This window comes from Ranitomeya imitator, chromosome 4 (assembly GCF_032444005.1).
Source record: "Ranitomeya imitator isolate aRanImi1 chromosome 4, aRanImi1.pri, whole genome shotgun sequence".
Classification (NCBI taxonomy): Eukaryota; Metazoa; Chordata; class Amphibia; order Anura; family Dendrobatidae; genus Ranitomeya; species Ranitomeya imitator.
The window spans coordinates 509,547,614-509,569,444 of NC_091285.1; the positions used below are offsets into that span (position 1 = coordinate 509,547,614).

The 21,831-nt window shown below is 45.1% G+C and overlaps 1 protein-coding gene across 2 annotated transcripts in view; it reads left to right on the forward strand.

Annotated features, from left to right (window-relative positions):
* The window catches only part of TRPM7 (transient receptor potential cation channel subfamily M member 7), a 208,753-nt gene that overhangs the window by 131,076 nt on the left and 55,846 nt on the right, over nucleotides 1-21,831 (forward strand). For both annotated transcript variants that reach the window (XM_069766069.1, XM_069766068.1), the window contains one exon: nucleotides 20,529-20,611. In XM_069766069.1, coding sequence (XP_069622170.1) covers nucleotides 20,529-20,611 — 83 coding nt within the window. The remainder of the gene's footprint in view (nucleotides 1-20,528; nucleotides 20,612-21,831) is intronic.

Genomic DNA, 21,831 nt, shown 5'->3' on the forward strand with positions numbered 1-21,831 from the left:
GGGGTGTATGTGATGCAGAGGTCTGCTGGGGGGCTGTATTTGATGCAGAGGTCTGCTGGGGGGTGTATGTGATGCAGAGGTCTGCTGGGGGGTTGTATGTGATGCAGAGGTCTGCTGGGGGGTTGTATGTGATGCAGAGGTCTGCTGGGGAGTTGTATGTGATGCAGAGGTCTGCTGGGGGGTGTATGTGATGCTCGGGGCTGCAGGATGTTTGGTCTTTCAAACAAATTAGTCTTAACTGGTGTAACCTTGAGCAGGTAAGTGTCCATACATAAATTAACATTGGCCAAACCATATCTATTTAATGTTCATCTAATTTTTGTTCTACTTTTTACCAGGGTAGGAGTGGTGTTAGGTTGGGCATGTTGAGTATCACAGGTCTGATCCTTTAGGCTGTGTGCACATGTTCAAGATTTTTCGCGTTTTTTTCGCTATAAAAATGCAAAAAAAACAAAAACGCATTCATTAAGCATACTATTATTAGAATGCAATCCGCAGTTTTTGTGCACATTCTGTGTTTTTTTTCAACGGCGGAAACGCATTTTGGAAAACGCAGCATGTTCATTCTTTGTGCAGAATCGCGGGGATTCTGCACACATAGGAATGCATTGATCCGCTTACTTTCCGCATGTGGCTATGCCCACCATCGGGAAGTAAGTGGATCAGGTGCGGTTGGTACCCAGGATGGAGGAGAAGAGACTCTCCTCCAGGCCCGGGGAACCATACACCTGTAAAAAAAAAAAAAAAAAAAAGAATTAAAATAAAAAATCCTGATTATTCTCACTTTCCGGTGGCCCCGGCAGCCTTCCCGCTCCTCGCGATGCTCCCGTTCCCAGTGATGCTTTGCGGCAGTGAGCTGTGATGACGAAGCGGTCTCGCGAGAGCGCTACGTCATCTGGGGTCATTGCAGCAAGGCATTACTGGGAACAGAATCTGCCGGGAGCATCGCGAGGAGCGGGAAGGCTGCAAGGGACGCCGGAAGGTGAGAATATCACTATTTTTTTTTTTTTTTATTATTTTTAACATTCCATCTTTTACTATTGATGCTGCATAGGCAGCATCAATAGTAAAAAGTTGGCCACACTTGTCAAACACTGTTTGACAAGTGTGACCAACCTGTCAATCAGTTTTGCAAGCGATGCTACAGATCGTTTGGAAAACGCTAGCGTTCTGCAAGCTAATTACGCTTGTAAAACGCTACTGTTCAGTGGGAAAATGCATGCCAATTCCGCATGCGTTTTACCCGCGGCACAGTTGCGGAATTGATGCAGAAATTTCCGCTACAATTCCAGACGTGTGCGCATAGCCTTAATCACAAGTGAGATCTGTTGGTAGAGGTGTATAGTGGCAGCTTACTAGCCTCTCTGCAATGAAAACACATACACGTGTATGGCGAGGAATAGCTGATGGTGGGTTACTGTTTGGCCAACTGTTTTTAAATGTATATGGAAGAAGTATTTGTTTCTCCTTGCAGAGATTGACATGGGAAGCATGCCGAGATGAGGAGACTTAAAGCCGCAATGCTCCTCTGGGAAATATGCAAATTGTCTCTTCAATTGTCTCTCTCAAAGGTCGACATTGACTTTTGGGATTGCTACTTCCAATAGGTGGCATAGAGTTCTAGTCCTCTTCCTCTCTGAAGAGACAATTTGCATAAATGTATATGGTAACAGTAAAGGTACCGTCACATTTAGCGACGCTGCAGCGATACCGACAACGATCCGGATCGCTGCAGCGTCGCTGTTTGGTCGCTGGAGAGCTGTCACACAGACCGCTCTCCAGCGACCAACGATGCCGGTAACCAGGGTAAACATCGGGTAACTAAGCGCAGGGCCGCGCTTAGTAACCCGATGTTTACCCTGGTTACCATCCTAAAAGTAAAAAAACAAACACTACATACTTACCTACAGCCGTCTGTCCTCCAGCGCTGTGCTCTGCTCTCCTCCTGCACTGGCTGTGTGAGCACAGCGGCCGGAAAGCAGAGCGGTGACGTCACCGCTCTGCTTTCCGGCTGACCGACGCTCACAGCCAGTACAGGAGGAGTGCAGAGCACAGCGCTGGAGGACAGACGGCTGTAGGTAAGTATGTACTGTTTGTTTTTTTTACTTTTAGGATGGTAACCAAGGTAAACATCAGGTTACTAAGCGCGGCCCTGCGCTTAGTTACCAGATGTTTACCCTGGTTACCAGCGAAGACATCGCTGAATCGGTGTCACACACGCCGATTCAGCAATGTCTGCGGGGAGTCCAGCGACCAAATAAAGTTCTGGACTTTCTTCCCCGACCAGCGACAGCACAGCAGGGGCCTGATCGCTGCTGCGTGTCACACTGGACGATATCGCTAGCGAGGACGCTGCAACGTCACGGATCGCTAGCGATATCGTCTAGTGTGATGGTACCTTAAATGGTTGTTCCAACAAACTTTGCATAAATCAATTGTTGAAGCAAATATAAGAATTTTTTTTAAAGGTATGTTGTAAGATCAAGGTTTTTCCTCACTTATGAGCCACTTCTCAACCCACATACCGCCCGCCTCCTGATCTTACCATTCACTTTGAAAAAGAACTAGAAATCTGCCTTTCTCAAGACAAGACTTGCTGTCACTAAAGTATCAGATTACAGATCCTATTAAAGGGATCCTCCTAGAGCTTACAGAACTCCCGATAGACTGTTCAAGATGGGTTTGAGGTCTGATTCCGAGTGTCCACGATTTTCTCAGGAACAGGCAGACATGTTACACATGCTGTGGCATTGCCCTAGATTGTCTGCCTTCTGGACAGTTGTATTGAATCGGATTGAATTGGTATATAGGTGTCATTCCCAGAGACCCTCTGGTCTGTATATTAGGTTATGTGGAAGAAATAGCAATGGTATCTATGGTTAAACTGGCGATTGCTAGATTGTTATTCATAGCAAGGAAATTGATAGTTCGGTTCTGGATCAGGGAGGAGCCCCCGACTAGATGAGACTTTCTTACGCAGGCGGATCATATAATATTATTGGAAAAAGTATCTATTCTAAGAGAAATAAACTCGATGTATTTCAAAACATATGGCAGCCATGGATAGAATGGAATTAGAATTGTGGGGAGGATGCATAATGTTATAGATGATAATCATACTATACAATTGTATTTGGCTTGGGGAAGGAATATTGGATGGGAATTTGGGAAAGCATTAAAGGGGTCTCGAAGGGGGGGGGAGGGGGGATAGGGAGGGAAAAGGAAGGGGGAGTTATGTTCATAAAATATATGATTATCTGTGAATAACAGCTTGATGTCATTTGTTATCATTGATTTTCCTTAATAAAAATTTATCTGATTTGAAAAAAAAAAAAAGGTATCCTGTTACCATGAAATTGCAGTCCAACCTGTAGGCACTGTTGTATAGCAGCAAGAACTGAGCAGATTTATATATGGTTTTGTGAGAAACCATTCAGTATAACTTGTGTTTTAATTATTTAATCTAACCCCCTGCTGTTTCTGGGATGTTTGGTCCAGTGGGCGGTCCTATCAGTGACTGACAGCCATCTAGGTATAAGTGTGCATGTAGCAATAGCTGTCAGTCACTGATGGGACCACACACTGGTCAGCTTATTCTGAAAATGCAATTTCTTTAGTGATTTTTTTTTTTTTTTGCTAGCTATCATGTATGTGAATGCAATTAGTGTAGTAACCTAGTGCCAGCGCGGCACAAATACCTGGAGAAGCATGCTAGGTGCAATTTGCTTCCTTTATAGTTAAGGTACCTTCACACTAAACGATATCGCTAGCGATCCGTGACGTTGCAGCGTCCTGGCTAGCGATATCGTTCAGTTTGACACGCAGCAGCGATCAGGATCCTGCTGTGATATCGTTGGTCGGAGCTAGAAGGCCAGAACTTTATTTGGTCGCTGGCTCTCCCGCTGACATCGCTGAATCGGCGTGTGTGATGCCGATTCAGCGATGTCTTCGCTGGTAACCAGGGTAAACATCAGGTTACTAAGCGCGGCCCTGCGCTTAGTAACCCGATGTTTACCCTGGTTACCGGCATCGTTGGTCGCTGGAGAGCTGTCTGTGTGACAGCTCTCCAGCGACCAAACAGCGACGCTGCAGCGATCCGGATAGTTGTCTGTATCGCTGCAGCGTCGCTTAGTGTGACGGTACCTTTACTCAAAAGAAATATGCACAGTAATCCAATTAATTAGAGAATGCATAGAAATACACCATTACCAACTGCTAAATGGCTATTTATTCCATAGGTAGTATAAACGTTATAAATTGCACATATGCCAAATCAATATACCTAATTTGGACGTGTCTGTGCACAATGAGTCATCCACAGTTGGGCGTAGCCATGGATACCTAAGGAGAGGCGCTCCCCCTGGCGGCAAGTTAAGGCATAAGCCTTTTTTGAATGTTAGCCTGTGAGGCAACACTGTGAGGCAAGATTGCAAAGATGGATCAAATTGAGAGCGCTGCTGCACGTAGAGAAACTGACATTTCGATGTCAGTTCTGCCAATCTAAAAATTTCAAAGACTAAATGACGCAGGACAAAACATTTCCCTTCCTGCTGCAAGAGAGGGCGCATCCAATTACGTCCCATTCGTATGGATGATCAATTAGTCAAGTTGATGAAAGGAGAGTATCAGCACTCCAAAAACTTTATGGCTAATATAAGGCAATACAATAGCTCGCTAGCTTAGGCATCAATGGGAGCACAAGTAGCGCCACCTCCTGGGCATGGCCCATACTGTTTTCAAATTCATGGACAAATTAACCACAGAACTGCCCCATTGCATCCCGCTGTGGGTAGCACTCCCAAGTTTGCCCAGATTTATATCTTGGACAGTGAAGAAGCATTAAGAATAAGAAGTCAAGCAAATAAAAAGTGCCTCCCAGCACTGCTATCATCTCTTGGAGAGAAAATGAAAGCAATTAACCCACTCGCAAGAGCCTTCACAATGATGAGGAAGAGAGGATTGCTGAATTAGAAAATCACGATCCACTCGAAATAACAATGTCAATTATAAATGACTACAATGATGACCAGAGTTGCCCTAATGCACCAAGGTGCAATGAAGTAGCTATAATTTATCAAAATGCAATGGGTGAACCCCCATTTAATAGGGACATCAGAGTTCACCTCAAAAGTGAAAACCAAACTGTTCATATCCGCTTTCTTCACAGAAAGTGTGATGCAATGACATACCTACTTCTATTCCCATAAGGGGGCAGTGGATGGACAATAAATCTGACACCTCCAATTGCCCTAAGTGTGCAACATCAAGGAGTTGGTGACATTCATCTTCCATCCATACCAAAATCACCTTGTTGCAGTACTATGTATACAGGCTTGCCATTCGTGACAAGTTCAATCCCCTTATAAATGCTGGGAAGTTGATGCAACAATTTATCGTTGACAATTACGTCAAAATTGAATCTGACAGAAAGTGTTCCAGGGCATATGGGAGGGAGGATGTATGCCTGACACTTTTTATGAGGCAAATATTGTTATACTTAAAAAAGAGGGAAAGGACCTTCTGGAATGTGGCTCCTATCGGCCTATATCGTTAGTTAATGTAGATTATAAAATCTTCACTAAAATTCTGGCCATTAGACTGAACTCCATCATATTGGACCTTATCCATCTAGATCAGACTGGCTTTATGCCTGGTAAAAATACTTCTATTAACATTAGGCAAGTTCAATCCATAATTCAATATAGTTCTTTGGTGTCAGATAACAATTGGGCAGTAGCATCCCTGGATGCAGCCAAGGCCTTCGATTCTCTTGAGTGGCCCTTCCTGTCAGCATGCCTACAGAGATATGGCTTTGGAGATAAATTTCTAAGGTGGATCAGTGTATTATATATGAAACCTAAGGCGCGTATAATTATAAATAATTCCATCTCTAAGTCCCTCTCATTGTCTAGGGGAACCCGTCAGGGATGCCCCCTCTCTCCGGCTCTCTTTGCCCTTGCAATAGAAGCATTGGCAATACGTATGAGATCCTCCCCGGATATTAGGGGCATAGATATAGCGGGCCGGGTGGATACCATCGGCTTATATGCCGACGATATGGTAGTGTTTATGGACAAGGCAAAGGAAACACTGCCCAAAGTGATTGCTATCATAGATGTCTTTAGTAAATACTCTGGCCTGTATATAAACTGGGACAAATCTGCTCTACTGCCTCTCTCTTGTGCCCCCATGCTAAATCTTGAAACTCTGTCCTCACTACCGGTCGTATCCAATTTTAAGTATTTGGGTATCTATATGTCCCAAAGTGGCAGTTCTGATCTACAACTTAATATTTATCCATTGTTAGAACTAGTCAAATCCAAATTTGCATCATGGAGCAAACTCCCACTATCTGTTGCGGGCCGTATCAACCTAATTAAAATGATTCTGCTTCCTAAACTTAGTTATTGTCTTCAACATAGCGCAGTACCAGTACCTAAGTCCCTCTTTACTAATTTAAATTCCCTAACAACTTCTTTTATATGGGGAAAATCTAGGCCCAAACTTAAACTTTCTGTTTTGCAGAGACCTAAACAGGGGGGTGGAGCGGCGTTACCGGACTTTTTTCTATATTATCTGGCCGGGCAGGCTAAGACATTGGTCACGTGGATGCCTGGTGGTTATCTTCCTAATTCTGAACATCATCTGCTTCATTCTGCTCGGGTAGAGTGTCCATTGGGTTTTCTAGAGTCGGAGAGAATGACCACCCCTCATCCGCTGCCCATGCTTCGACTGGCAAGATTAATCTGGAGACAAATAAAAAAAATTGTTGGATATACAGATATTATAGCTGAAATGCCCCTTTGGGAAAATAACTACTTTCCAATGCTGCTGCATCACCTGTCCACCGCCTTCTGGGTGATGCATGGTGTTACCTCGGTAGGGGATTTGCATGACCGGGGGACCTTTGTGTCCTTTGAACAGTTGCAGACTAAACATGATATTCCGAGATTCCAATTTTTTCGTTTTTTACAATTAACCCCTTCAAGACCCAGCCTATTTTGACCTTAAAGACCTTGCCGTTTTTTGCAATTCTGACCAGTGTCCCTTTATGAGGTAATAACTCAGGAACGCTTCAACGGATCCTAGCGGTTCTGAGATTGTTTTTTCGTGACATATTGGGCTTCATGTTAGTGGTAAATTTAGGTCAATAAATTCTGCATTTATTTGTGATAAACACGGAAATTTGGCGAAAATTTTGAAAATTTCGCAATTTTCACATTTTGAATTTTTATTCTGTTAAACCAGAGAGATATGTGACACAAAATAGTTAATAAATAACATTTCCCACATGTTTACTTTACATCAGCACAATTTTGGAAACAAAATTTTTTTTTGTTAGGAAGTTATAAGGGTTAAAATTCGACCAGCGATTTGTCATTTTTACAACGAAATTTACAAAACCATTTTTTTTAGGGACCACCTCACATTTGAAGTCAGTTTGAGGGGTCTATATGGCTGAAAATACCCAAAAGTGACACCATTCTAAAAACTGCACCCCTCAAGGTACTCAAAACCACATTCAAGAAGTTTATTAACCCTTCAGGTGCTTCACAGCAGCAGAAGCAACATGGAAGGAAAAAATGAACATTTAACTTTTTAGTCACAAAAATTATCTTTTAGCAACAATTTTTTTATTTTCCCAATGGTAAAAGGAGAAACTGAACCACGAACGTTGTTGTCCAATTTGTCCTGAGTACGCTGATACCTCATATGTGGGGGTAAACCACTGTTTTGGCGCACGGCAGGGCTTGGAAGGGAAGGAGCGCCATTTGACTTTTTGAATCAAAAATTGGCTCCACTCTTTAGCGGACACCATGTCACGTTTGGAGAGCCCCCGTGTGCCTAAAAATTGGAGCTCCCCCACAAGTGACCCCATTTTGGAAACTAGACGCCCCAAGGAACTTATCTAGATGCATAGTGAGCACTTTGAACCCCCAGGTGCTTCACAAATTGATCCGTAAAAATGAAAAAGTACTTTTTTTTCACAAAAAAATTCTTTTAGCCTCAATTTTTTCATTTTCACATGGGCAACAGGATAAAATGGATCCTAAAATGTGTTGGGCAATTTCTCCTGAGTACACCAATACCTCACATGTGGAGGTAAACCACTGTTTGGGCACATGGTAAGGCTCGGAAGGGAAGGAGCGCCATTTGACTTTTTGAATGAAAAATTATTTCCATCGTTAGCGGACACCATGTCGCGTTTGGATAGCTCCTGTGTGCCTAAACATTGGCGCTCCCCCACAAGTGACCCCATTTTGGAAACTAGACCCCCCAAGGAACTAATTTAGATGCCTAGTGAGCACTTTAAACCCTCAGGTGCTTCACAAATTGATCTGTAAAAATGAAAAAGTAATTTTTTTTCACAAAAAAATTCTTTTCGCCTCAATTTTCTCATTTTCACATGGGCAGTAGGATAAAATGGATCATAAAATTTGTTGGGCAATTTCTCCCGAGTACGCCGATACCTCATATGTGGGGGTAAACCACTGTTTGGGCACTCGGCAGGGCTCGGAAGAGAAGGCGTGCCATTTGACTTTTTGAATGGAAAATTAGCTCCAATTGTTAGCGGACACCATGTCGCGTTTGGAGAGCCCCTGTGTGCCTAAACATTGGAGCTCCCCCACAAGTGACCCCATTTTGGAAACTAGACCCCCCAAGGAACTTATCTAGATGCATATTGAGCACTTTAAACCCCCAGGTGCTTCACAGAAGTTTATAACGCAGAGCCATGAAAATAAAAAATAATTTTTCTTTCCTCAAAAATGATTTTTTAGCCTGGAATTTCCTATTTTGCCAAGGATAATAGGAGAAATTGGACCCCAAATATTGTTGTCCAGTTTGTCCTGAGTACGCTGATACCCCATATGTGGGGGTAAACCACTGTTTGGGCGCACGGCAGGGCTCGGAAGGGATGGCACGCCATTTGGCTTTTTAAATGGAAAATTATCTCCAATCATTAGCAGACACCATGTCGCGTTTGGAGAGCCCCTGTGTGCCTAAACATTGGAGATCCCCCAGAAATGACACCATTTTAGAAACTAGACCCCCAAAGGAACTAATCTAGATGTGTGGTGAGGACTTTGAACCCCCAAGTGCTTCACAGAAGTTTATAACGCAGAGCCATGAAAATAAAAAAAAAAATTATTTTCTCAAAAATGATCTTTTAGCCTGCAATTTTTTATTTTCCCAAGGGTAACAGGAGAAATTTGACCCCAAAAGTTGTTGTCCAGTTTCTCCTGAGTACGCTGATACCCCATATGTGGGGGTAAACCACTGTTTGGGCACATGCCGGGGCTCGGAAGTGAAGTAGTGACGTTTTGAAATGCAGACTTTGATGGAATGCTCTGTGGGCGTCACGTTGCGTTTGCAGAGCCCCTGATGTGGCTTAACAGTAGAAACCCCCCACAAGTGACCCCATTTTGGAAACTAGACCCCCAAAGGAACTTATCTAGATGTGTGGTGAGCACTTTGAACCCCCAAGTGCTTCATAGAAGTTTATAATGCAGAGCCGTGAAAATAATAAATACGTTTTCTTTCCTCAAAAATAATTATTTAGCCCAGAATTTTTTAATTTTCCCAAGGGTAACAGGAGAAATTTGACCCCAATATTTGTTGTCCAGTTTCTCCTGAGTACGGTGATACCCCATATGTGGGGGTAAACTACTGTTTGGGCACATGCCGGGGCTTGGAATTGAAGTAGTGACGTTTTGAAATGCAGACTTTGATGGAATGCTCTGCGGGCGTCACGTTGCGTTTGCAGAGCCCCTGATGTGCCTAAACAGTAGAAACCCCCCACAAGTGACCCCATTTTGGAAACTAGACCCTGAAAGGAACTTATCTAGATGTGTGGTGAGCACTTTGAACCCCCAAGTGCTTCATAGAAGTTTATAATGCAGAGCCGTGAAAATAATAAATACGTTTTCTTTCCTCAAAAATAATTATTTAGCCCAGAATTTTTTATTTTCCCAAGGGTTACAGGAGAAATTGGACCCCAAAAGTTGTTGTCCAGTTTCTCCTGAGTACGCTGATACCCCATATGTGGGGGTAAACCACTGTTTGGGCACACGTCGGGGCTCAGAAGGGAAGTAGTGACTTTTGAAATGCAGACTTTGATGGAATGGTCTGCGGGTGTCACGTTGCGTTTGCAGAGCCCCTGGTGTGCCTAAACAGTAGAAACCCCCCACAAGTGACCCCATTTTAGAAACTAGACCCCCCAAGGAACTTATCTAGATATGTGGTGAGCACTTTGAACCCCCAAGTGCTTCACAGACGTTTACAACGCAGAGCCGTGAAAATAAAAAATCATTTTTCTTTCCTCAAAAATTATGTTTTAGCAAGCATTTTTTTAGATTCACAAGGGTAACAGGAGAAATTGGACCCCAGTAATTGTTGCGCAGTTTGTCCTGAGTATGCTGGTACCCCATATGTGGGGGTAAACCACTGTTTGGGCACACGTCAGGTGTTGTGGCTGGCAATCAGGCAACACAGCGTGCAGTAATCAGCGCACATACAGAGATCTGGCAAAACCCAAAACAATAGGACGAGCTCTGAGACGTGGAATCTCTGTAGACTGCAGTACCTGAACTGTCCTCACACAACTGGAAGCAGCAGTGGATTGCGCCTATCACTACCTATGCAACTCGGCACTGCCTGAGGAGCTGACTAGCCTGAAGATAGAAATACAAGCCTGACTTACCTCAGAGAAATACCCCAAAGGAATAGGCAGCCCCCACATATAATGACTGTTAGCAAGATGAAAAGACAAACGTAGGAATGAAATAGATTCAGCAAAGTGAGGCCCGATATTCTAGACAGAGCGAGGATAGCAAAGAGAACTATGCAGTCTACAAAAAACCCTAAAACGAAAACCACGCAAAGGGGCAAAAAAGACCCACCGTGCCGAACTAACAGCACGGCGGTGCACCCCTTTGCTTCTCAGAGCTTCCAGCAAAAGATAATAACAAGCTGGACAGAAAAAACAGAAAACAAACTAGAAGCACTTATCTAGCAGAGCAGCAGGCCCAAGGAAAGATGCAGTAGCTCAGATCCAACACTGGAACATTGACAAGGAGCAAGGAAGACAGACTCAGGTGGAGCTAAATAGCAAGGCAGCCAACGAGCTCACCAAAACACCTGAGGGAGGACGCCCAGAGACTGCAATACCACTTGTGACCACAGAATTCACAACAGTACCCCCCCCTTGAGGAGGGGTCACCGAACCCTCACCAGAACCCCCAGGCCGACCAGGATGAGCCACATGAAAGGCACGAACAAGATCTGGGGCATGGACATCAGAGGCAAAAACCCAGGAATTATCTTCCTGAGCATAACCCTTCCATTTGACCAGATACTGGAGTTTCCGTCTAGAGACACGAGAATCCAAAATCTTCTCCACAATATACTCCAATTCCCCCTCCACCAAAACAGGGGCAGGAGGCTCCACAGATGGAACCATAGGTGCCACGTATCTCCTCAACAACGACCTATGGAATACATTATGTATGGAAAAGGAGTCTGGGAGGGTCAGACGAAAAGACACCGGATTGAGAATCTCAGAAATCCTATACGGACCAATAAAACGAGGTTTAAATTTAGGAGAGGAAACCTTCATAGGTATATGACGAGAAGATAACCAAACCAGATCCCCAACACGAAGTCGGGGTCCCACACGGCGTCTGCGATTAGCGAAAAGCTGAGCCTTCTCCTGGGACAAGGTCAAATTGTCCACTACCTGAGTCCAGATCTGCTGCAACCTGTCCACCACATAATCCACACCAGGACAGTCCGAAGACTCAACCTGTCCTGAAGAGAAACGAGGATGGAACCCAGAATTGCAGAAAAATGGAGAGACCAAGGTAGCCGAGCTGGCCCGATTATTAAGGGCGAACTCAGCCAACGGCAAAAATGACACCCAATCATCCTGGTCAGCGGAAACAAAACATCTCAGATATGTTTCCAAGGTCTGATTGGTTCGTTCGGTCTGGCCATTAGTCTGAGGATGGAAGGCCGAGGAAAAAGATAGGTCAATGCCCATCCTACCACAAAAGGCTCGCCAGAACCTTGAGACAAACTGGGAACCTCTGTCAGAAACAATATTCTCAGGAATGCCATGCAAACGAACCACATGCTGGAAGAACAAAGGCACCAAATCAGAGGAGGAAGGCAATTTAACCAAGGGCACCAGATGGACCATTTTAGAAAAGCGATCACAGACCACCCAAATGACAGACATCTTTTGAGAAACGGGAAGGTCAGAAATGAAATCCATCGAAATATGTGTCCAAGGCCTCTTCGGGACCGGCAAGGGCAAAAGCAACCCACTGGCACGTGAACAGCAGGGCTTAGCCCTAGCACAAATTCCACAGGACTGCACAAAAGCACGCACATCCCGCGACAGAGACGGCCACCAAAAGGATCTAGCAACCAACTCCCTGGTACCAAAGATTCCTGGATGACCGGCCAGCACCGAACAATGAAGTTCAGAGATAACTTTACTAGTCCACCTATCAGGGACGAACAGTTTCTCGGCCGGACAACGATCAGGTTTATTAGCCTGAAATTTCTGCAACACTCTCCGCAAATCAGGGGAGATGGCAGACACAATGACTCCTTCCTTGAGGATACTCGCCGGCTCAGATAACCCCGGAGAGTCGGGCACCAAACTCCTAGACAGAGCATCCGCCTTCACATTTTTAGAGCCCGGAAGGTATGAAATCACAAAATCAAAACGAGCAAAAAATAACGACCAACGGGCCTGTCTAGGATTCAAGCGCTTGGCAGACTCAAGATAAGTAAGGTTCTTATGATCAGTCAAAACCACCACGCGATGCTTAGCACCCTCAAGCCAATGACGCCACTCCTCGAATGCCCACTTCATGGCCAGCAACTCTCGGTTGCCCACATCATAATTACGCTCAGCAGCAGAAAATTTCCTGGAAAAGAAAGCACATGGTTTGAACACTGAGCAACCAGAACCTCTCTGTGACAAAACCGCCCCTGCACCAATCTCAGAAGCATCAACCTCGACCTGGAACGGAAGAGAAACATCAGGTTGACACAACACAGGGGCACAGCAAAAACGACGCTTCAACTCCTGAAAAGCTTCCACGGCAGCAGAAGACCAATTAACCAAATCGGTCAATGGTCTGGCAATGCTAGAAAAATTACAGATGAAGCGACGATAAAAATTAGCAAAGCCCAGGAATTTCTGCAAACTTTTTAGAGATGTCGGCTGAGTCCAATCCTGGATGGCCTGAACCTTAACCGGATCCATCTCGATAGTAGAAGGGGAAAAGATAAACCCCAAAAATGAAACTTTCTGCACACCGAAGAGACACTTTGATCCCTTCACAAACAAGGAATTAGCACGCAGTACCTGGAAAACCATTCTGACTTGCTTTACATGAGACTCCCAATCATCTGAGAAGATCAAAATGTCATCCAAGTAAACAATCAAGAATTTATCCAGATACTCACGAAAAATGTCATGCATAAAAGACTGAAAAACAGATGGAGCATTGGCAAGTCCGAACGGCATCACCAGATACTCAAAATGACCCTCGGGCGTATTAAATGCCGTTTTCCATTCATCTCCCTGCCTGATTCTCACCAGATTATACGCACCACGAAGATCAATCTTAGTAAACCAACTAGCCCCCTTAATCCGAGCAAACAAGTCAGAAATCAATGGCAAGGGATACTGAAACTTAACAGTGATCTTATTAAGAAGGCGGTAATCAATACACGGTCTTAGCGAACCATCCTTCTTGGCTACAAAAAAGAACCCTGCTCCCAATGGTGACGACGATGGGCGAATATGTCCCTTCTCCAGGGACTCCTTCACATAACTGCGCATAGCGGTGTGTTCAGGTACGGACAAATTAAATAAACGACCCTTAGGGAATTTACTACCAGGAATCAAATCGATAGCACAATCACAATTCCTATGCGGAGGAAGGGCATCAGACTTGGACTCTTCAAATACATCCTGGAAGTCCGACAAGAACTCTGGGATGTCAGAAGGAATGGATGACGAAATAGACAAAAATGGAACATCACCATGTACTCCCTGACAACCCCAGCTGGTTACCGACATAGAGTTCCAATCCAATACTGGATTATGGGTTTGTAGCCATGGCAACCCCAACACGACCACATCATGCAAATTATGCAGTACCAAAAAGCGAATAACTTCCTGATGTGCAGGAGCCATGCACATGGTCAGCTGGGCCCAGTACTGAGGCTTATTCTTGGCCAGAGGTGTAGCATCAATTCCTCTCAACGGAATAGGACACCGCAAAGGCTCCAAGAAAAATCCACAACGTTTAGCATAATCCAAATCCATCAGATTCAGGGCAGCGCCTGAATCCACAAACGCCATGACAGAATATGATGACAAAGAGCACATTAAGGTAATGGACAAAAGGAATTTGGACTGTACAGTACCAATAACGGCAGAGCTATCGAACCGCCTAGTGCGTTTAGGACAATTAGAAATAGCATGAGTAGAATCACCACAATAGAAACACAGTCTGTTCAGACGTCTGTGTTCGTGCCGTTCTACTTTAGTCATAGTCCTGTTGCACTGCATAGGCTCAGGCTTACTCTCAGACAATACCGCCAGATGGTGCACAGATTTACGCTCGCGCAAGCGACGACCGATCTGAATGGCCAAGGACATAGACTCATTCAAACCAGCAGGCATAGGAAATCCCACCATTACATCCTTAAGAGCTTCAGAGAGACCCTTTCTGAACAAAGCCGCTAGTGCAGATTCATTCCACAGAGTGAGTACTGACCATTTTCTAAATTTCTGACAATATAGTTCTACATCATCCTGACCCTGGCATAAAGCCAGCAGATTTTTCTCAGCTTGATCCACTGAATTAGGCTCATCGTAAAGCAATCCCAGCGCCTGGAAAAATGCATCAATATTACTCAATGCAGAATCTCCTGGTGCAAGAGAAAACGCCCAGTCCTGTGGGTCGCCGCGCAAAAAAGAAATAATAATCAAAACCTGTTGAATAGGATTACCAGAAGAATGAGGTTTCAAGGCCAAAAATAGCTTACAATTATTTCTGAAGCTCAGGAACTTAGTTCTGTCACCAAAAAACAAATCAGGAATCGGAATTCTTGGTTCTAGCATCGATTTCTGATCAATAGTATCTTGAATCTTTTGTACATTTACAACGAGATTATCCATTGAGGAGCACAGAGCCTGAATATCCATGTCCACAGCTGTGTCCTGAAGCACTCTAATGTCTAGGGGAAAAAAAAGACTGAAGACAGAGCTAAGAAAAAAAAATGATGTCAGGATTTCTTTTTTCCCTCTATTGGAAATCATTGAATTGGCTCCTTGTACTGTTGTGGCTGGCAATCAGGCAACACAGCGTGCAGTAATCAGCGCACATACAGAGATCTGGCAAAACCCAAAACAATAGGACGAGCTCTGAGACGTGGAATCTCTGTAGACTGCAGTACCTGAACTGTCCTCACACAACTGGAAGCAGCAGTGGATTGCGCCTATCACTACCTATGCAACTCGGCACTGCCTGAGGAGCTGACTAGCCTGAAGATAGAAATACAAGCCTGACTTACCTCAGAGAAATACCCCAAAGGAATAGGCAGCCCCCACATATAATGACTGTTAGCAAGATGAAAAGACAAACGTAGGAATGAAATAGATTCAGCAAAGTGAGGCCCGATATTCTAGACAGAGCGAGGATAGCAAAGAGAACTATGCAGTCTACAAAAAACCCTAAAACGAAAACCACGCAAAGGGGCAAAAAAGACCCACCGTGCCGAACTAACAGCACGGCGGTGCACCCCTTTGCTTCTCAGAGCTTCCAGCAAAAGATAATAACAAGCTGGACAGAAAAAACAGAAAACAAACTAGAAGCACTTATCTAGCAGAGCAGCAGGCCCAAGGAAAGATGCAGTAGCTCAGATCCAACACTGGAACATTGACAAGGAGCAAGGAAGACAGACTCAGGTGGAGCTAAATAGCAAGGCAGCCAACGAGCTCACCAAAACACCTGAGGGAGGACGCCCAGAGACTGCAATACCACTTGTGACCACAGAATTCACAACAGTCAGGGCTCGGAAGTGAGGGAGCACCATTTGACTTTTTGAATACGAGATTGGCTGGAATCAATGGTGGCGCCATGTTGCGTTTGGAGACCCCTGATGTGCCTAAACAGTGGTAACCCCTCAATTCTACCTCCAACACTAACCCCAACACACCCCTAACCCTAATCCCAACTGTAGCCATAACCCTAATCACAGCCCTAACCGCAACACACCCCTAACCACAACCCTAACCCCAACACACCCCTAACCATAACCACAACCCTAATTCCAACCCTAACCCTAAGGCTATGTGCCCACGTTGCGGATTCGTGTGAGATATTTCCGCACCATTTTTGAAAAATCTGCAGGTAAAAGGCACTGTGTTTTACCTGCGGATTTTCCGCGGATTTCCAGTGTTTTTTGTGCGGATTTCACCTGCGGATTCCTATTGAGGAACAGGTGTAAAACGCTGCGGAATCCGCACAAAGAATTGACATGCTGCGGAAAATACAACGCAGCGTTCCCGCGCGGTATTTTCCGCACCATGGGCACAGCGGATTTGGTTTTTCATATGTTTACATGGTACTGTAAACCTGATGGAACACTGCTGCGAATCCGCAGCCAAATCCGCACCGTGTGCACATAGCCTAATTCTAAAGGTATGTGCACACGCTGCGGAAAACGCTGCAGATCCGCAGCAGTTTCCCATGAGTTTACAGTTCAATGTAAACCTATGGGAAACAAAAATCGCTGTACACATGCTGCGGAAAAACTGCACGGAAACGCAGCGGTTTACATTCCGCAGCATGTCACTTCTTTGTGCGGATTCCGCAGCGGTTTTACAACTGCTCCAATAGAAAATCGCAATTGTAAAACCGCAGTGAAATGCGCAGAAAAAAACGTGGTAAATCCGCCATAAATCCGCAGCGGTTTAGCACTGCGGATTTATCAAATCCGCAGCGGAAAAATCCGCAGAGGACCAGAATACGTGTGCACATTCCTAACCCTAACCCTAGCCCTAACCCTAACCCTAACCCTACCCCTAGCCCTACCCCTAACCCTACCCCTAACCCTAACCCTACCCCTAACCCTAACCCTAACCCTACCCCTAACCCTACCCCTAACCCTAACCCTACCCCTACCCCTAACCCTATTCTAACAGTGGAAAAAAAAAAATTTCTTTATTTTTTTATTGTCCCTACCTATGGGGGTGACAAAGGGGGGGGTCATTTATTATTTTTTTTATTTTGATCACTGAGATAGATTATATCTCAGTGATCAAAATGCACTTTGGAACGAATCTGCCGGCCGGCAGATTCGGCGGGCGCACTGCGCATGCGCCCGCCATTTTGGAAGATGGCGGCGCCCGGGAGAAGAAGGACGGGACCACGGCTGGATCGGTAAGTATGATAGGGTGGGGGGGGACCACGGGGGGGGGGGGGATCGGAGCACGGGGGGGGGGAATCGGAGCGCGGGAGGGGTGGAACGGAGCGCGGGGGGCGTGGAACGGAGCACGGGGGGGCTGGAATGGAGCACGGGGGGGTGGAACGGAGCACGGGGGGGGGTGGATCGGAGTGCAGGGGGGGTGATTGGAGCACGGGGGGGTGATTGGAGCACGGGGGGAGCGGGCACGAGCACGGGGGGGGAGCGGAGCACAGGACGGAGGGGAGCCGGAGCAGTGTACCGGCCAGATCGGGGGGGTGGGGGGGCGATCGGAGGGGTGGGGTGGGGGCACACTAGTATTTCCAGCCATGGCCGATGATATTTCAGCATCGGCCATGGCTGGATTGTAATATTTCACCCGTTATAATGGGTGAAATATTACAAATCGCTCTGATTGGCAGTTTCACTTTCAACAGCCAATCAGAGCGATCGTAGCCACGAGGGGGTGAAGCCACCCCCCCTGGGCTAAACTACCACTCCCCCTGTCCCTGCAGATCGGGTGAAATGGGAGTTAACCCTTTCACCCGATCTGCAGGGACGCGATCTTTCCATGACGCCGCATAGGCGTCATGGGTCGGAATGGCACCGACTTTCATGACGCCTACGTGGCGTCATGGGTCGGGAAGGGGTTAAGGTCAGCTTTCCAGTCATATATGAGGGGGGTGGCTACAGGCCGCACAATCTCGTCTCTGCCTCTAATAGGAATCCTCAAATCCCAGGGACCCCAGGGCCTCATTTCTTCTTTATATACCTACATGCTATCAGTGGGTGCGGAATCGGTTATAAGACTCATCAGGGGGAAATGGGAGAGGCTCATCTCTGACGCACAGGAAGAGGAATGGGAGGAAATTTTAGAGTCCCCGATGAGGGTATCCCCGTCAGTTAATAACAGAATGACACAATTGTATATAATATACCAATCATATCTAACTCCCGTGCGGCTTTTTAAGATGGGTCGACTCCACTCTGCGGAATGTCTACGCTGTCACCTGCCAGATGCGGACTTCATTCATATGATGTGGAGCTGTCCAATCATTCTTCAATATTGGAAAGAGGTAACCTCATTGCTTTCCTCCATAGTACTGACCCCTGTTCCTCTTGAGCCATTAATTTGTCTATTTGGGGTATGGGATGAGGAGACTTGGGGTCATCACGTTGCAATTTTCTTACGGGAGTCACTTTTTATGGCAAGGAAGGTGGTGGCAATGCGGTGGATGGGGGGTTCGTGTCCCTCCCTCAGAGCCTGGGTTGAGTTAGTAAATTCGATTATCCCGTACGAACGTACACTGTATCAAAATAGAGGATGCCCAGGTAAATTTGAGAAGGTTTGGAGCGGCTGGAACTCCTCTCACCTAACTTTATAAACTCGCGGTTATTTGCGCTAGTGCAAAGCGTCAAATCTCCCTAGATATCATGCAGAAGAGGGTGTAGGTTTATTGTCAGGTGGCAGAAAGGTAGTTAGTAGGATACAGTTGTAGTTATGATTTAATAACTGTAAATTTTTCATGACTCCACGTCAGATATGTACGGTTTAAATGGAGTAAAGGATATGTTAAACACACACTGTGATACTCAGTTATATATATATTGTATGTACTCCATATTGAATGTAATACTAAGGAGTATAAATTTGTATATTATGTTGTTGTTTTCTCAACATTATGGTTAATAAACGAATTTAAAAAAAAAAAAATTGAATCTGACAGGATCGAATATATAAAACAAGATCAAAAGGCATTACGCGTCGATAGTTATGTCGGTGTTATGGATCACATCCATAATGCTGCGTTACACCAAGGGCTAAAAGCTTGAAAACTTCAAAGAGAGATTTGTTTAAAAAAAAAAAAAAAAAATTTTTGCTTTAATCCCAGTATTCAAAGGCCCGCAATGTTCTCATTTTTCCGGGGCTGGGTGAGGGCTATTTTTTGCTCACTGAGGTGTTTTTACTGATACCATTTTGGGGGTAGATACAATGTATTGATCATCTTTTATTGCAATGTTGCGGTGACAAAAAAAACTCCCCCATAATTCTTGCATTTTGTTTTCTTCTCTCATTTACCAATCAGATTAATTTGTTTATAAATTATATTTTGATCGGACATTTCTGAACATGGCGATACCAAATGTTTTTTTTTTTATGAAGCAAAAAGGGGGGTGATTTGAATGTGTTTTTCATTTATTTTTTTTGAATGGTTTTCTTTTTACCGTATTTAGTAGTCCCCACAGGAGACATGTAGCTAAAATTGTCCAATTGCGTGTGCTATGCATAGCAGGGCTTCAGTACTATGTATAGCAAAAAATCATGATCCCCTATAAACGCTGGTCATGGGCCGGCATTCACAAGAGGATTGTGATGACAGGCATGGGGGTCTTCAGCAGACCCTCAACTGTCATAGGCGTGATGGGGGCCCCAATGAGCGGGATCAATGATGCACTTTCTGTTTGTGCATGGTTAATTGCTGCTGTCGATGATTGATTGACAGATACGTTTAACTGATTAATAGCCATGGGTGTTTCTTGGATCCACCGGCGGCTGTTAAGAGCACATCATGGCTAGGTAAATCAGCCATCAAATGCGCTAGCGACCGGCACGTTTCGACCGTGAAGTCTTAATCATGAGTAAGACGTCAGTCGAAACGCGTCGGTCACTAGCCATCCTGAGCTTCCTAGTGTATCCACTACATGTAATTTAATTTAATGTTTCTACAATAAACGTGAAGTTTTTTATTTCCTGACCATGCTGGAGAACTTTTCACATTGTTTGTTTACTTGTGTACCTCTGGGTCTTATTATTTTATCAACTTTGTTATTAAAATAATGTCAAATGATTTTAACATAGAAAAAGATTTTCACTTGTTTTCTGGGTTCATTACCTAGATGGTTGCTTCTGATATATGAGTGCTTTCCCGGTTACTTTACAAGGATCCACAGTAAGGATTAACTGTAGTAGCTTTAATGTGCTCTGGATGTGCGGTTTGTATTAATAATTGTGTTTTTTTTTTTTTTTTAAGGCCACAGAGAAGCTACAATAACACAGAAACAACTTAAAAATCCTGAAAGCGAAACTGAAGGAGACGTGAACCCCGCAGCTTTGGTAAGAAATCAATACATTGTGAATAAGCTATTTGCTTTTTGTAAAGTTCATGAATTTCTGTGATCAATCTGATGTCCGTCTGCACCCTGACATGTCCTGTGTGTGTATGTGTATCTCAACCGCAGATCCATACAGTATAACGTATCAACATGGCCTGAAGGTTCTGCTACTGATGGTACCGTATATACTCGAGTATAAGCCGACCCCCCTAATTTTGCCACAAAAAACTGGGAAAACTTATTGACTCGAGTATAAGCCTAGGGTGGAAAATGCAGCAGCTACCTGTGAATTTCAAAAATAAAAATAGATGCTCCATACCGTTCATTATGGCCCCATAGCTGTGCCATATAGTGCTCTGCACCGTTCATTATTTCCCCATAGATGTACCATAGAAAGCTGTGCCATATAGTGCTCTGCACCGTTCATTATTGCCCCATAGCTGTGCCATATAGTGCTCTGCACCGTTCATTGTTGCCCCATAGCTGTGCCATGTAGTGCTCTGCGCCGTTCATTATTGCCCCATAGCTGTGCCATATAGTGCTCTGCGCCGTTCATTATTGCCCCATAGCTGTGCCATATAGTGCTCTGCACCGTTCATTGTTGCCCCATAGCTGTGCCATGTAGTGCTCTGCGCCGTTCATTATTGCCCCATAGCTGTGCCATATAGTGCTCTGCGCCGTTCATTGTTGCCCCATAGCTGTGCCATATAGTGCTCTGCGCCGTTCATTATTGCCCCATAGCTGCCATATAGTGCTCTGCACCGTTCATTATTGCCCCATAGCTGTGCCATATAAAGCTGTGCCATAGCTGCTGCTGCTGCAATAAAAAAAAAAATGCCATACTCGCCTTTCTTGCTTGCAGCTCCCAGCGTCCGGTCCCGGTGTCTCTCCGCACTGACTGATCAGGCAGAGGGCGGCGCGCACACTATATGCGTCATTGTGCCCTCTGACCTGCACAGTCAGAGCAAGAGGACGCGAAGACAGAGCGGCGCCCGGCGTGTGGAACGGGGACAGGTGAATATTACATACTTACCTGCTCCCGGCGTCCCGCTCCCTCTGCCTGTCACACGGTCTTCGGTGCTGCAGCTCTTCCCCTGTTCAGCGGTCACCGACACCGCTGATTAGAGAAATGAATATGCGGCTCCACCCCTATGGGAGGTGGAGCCGCATATTAATTTCTCTAATCAGCGGTCCCACGTGACCGCTGAACAGGGGAAGAAC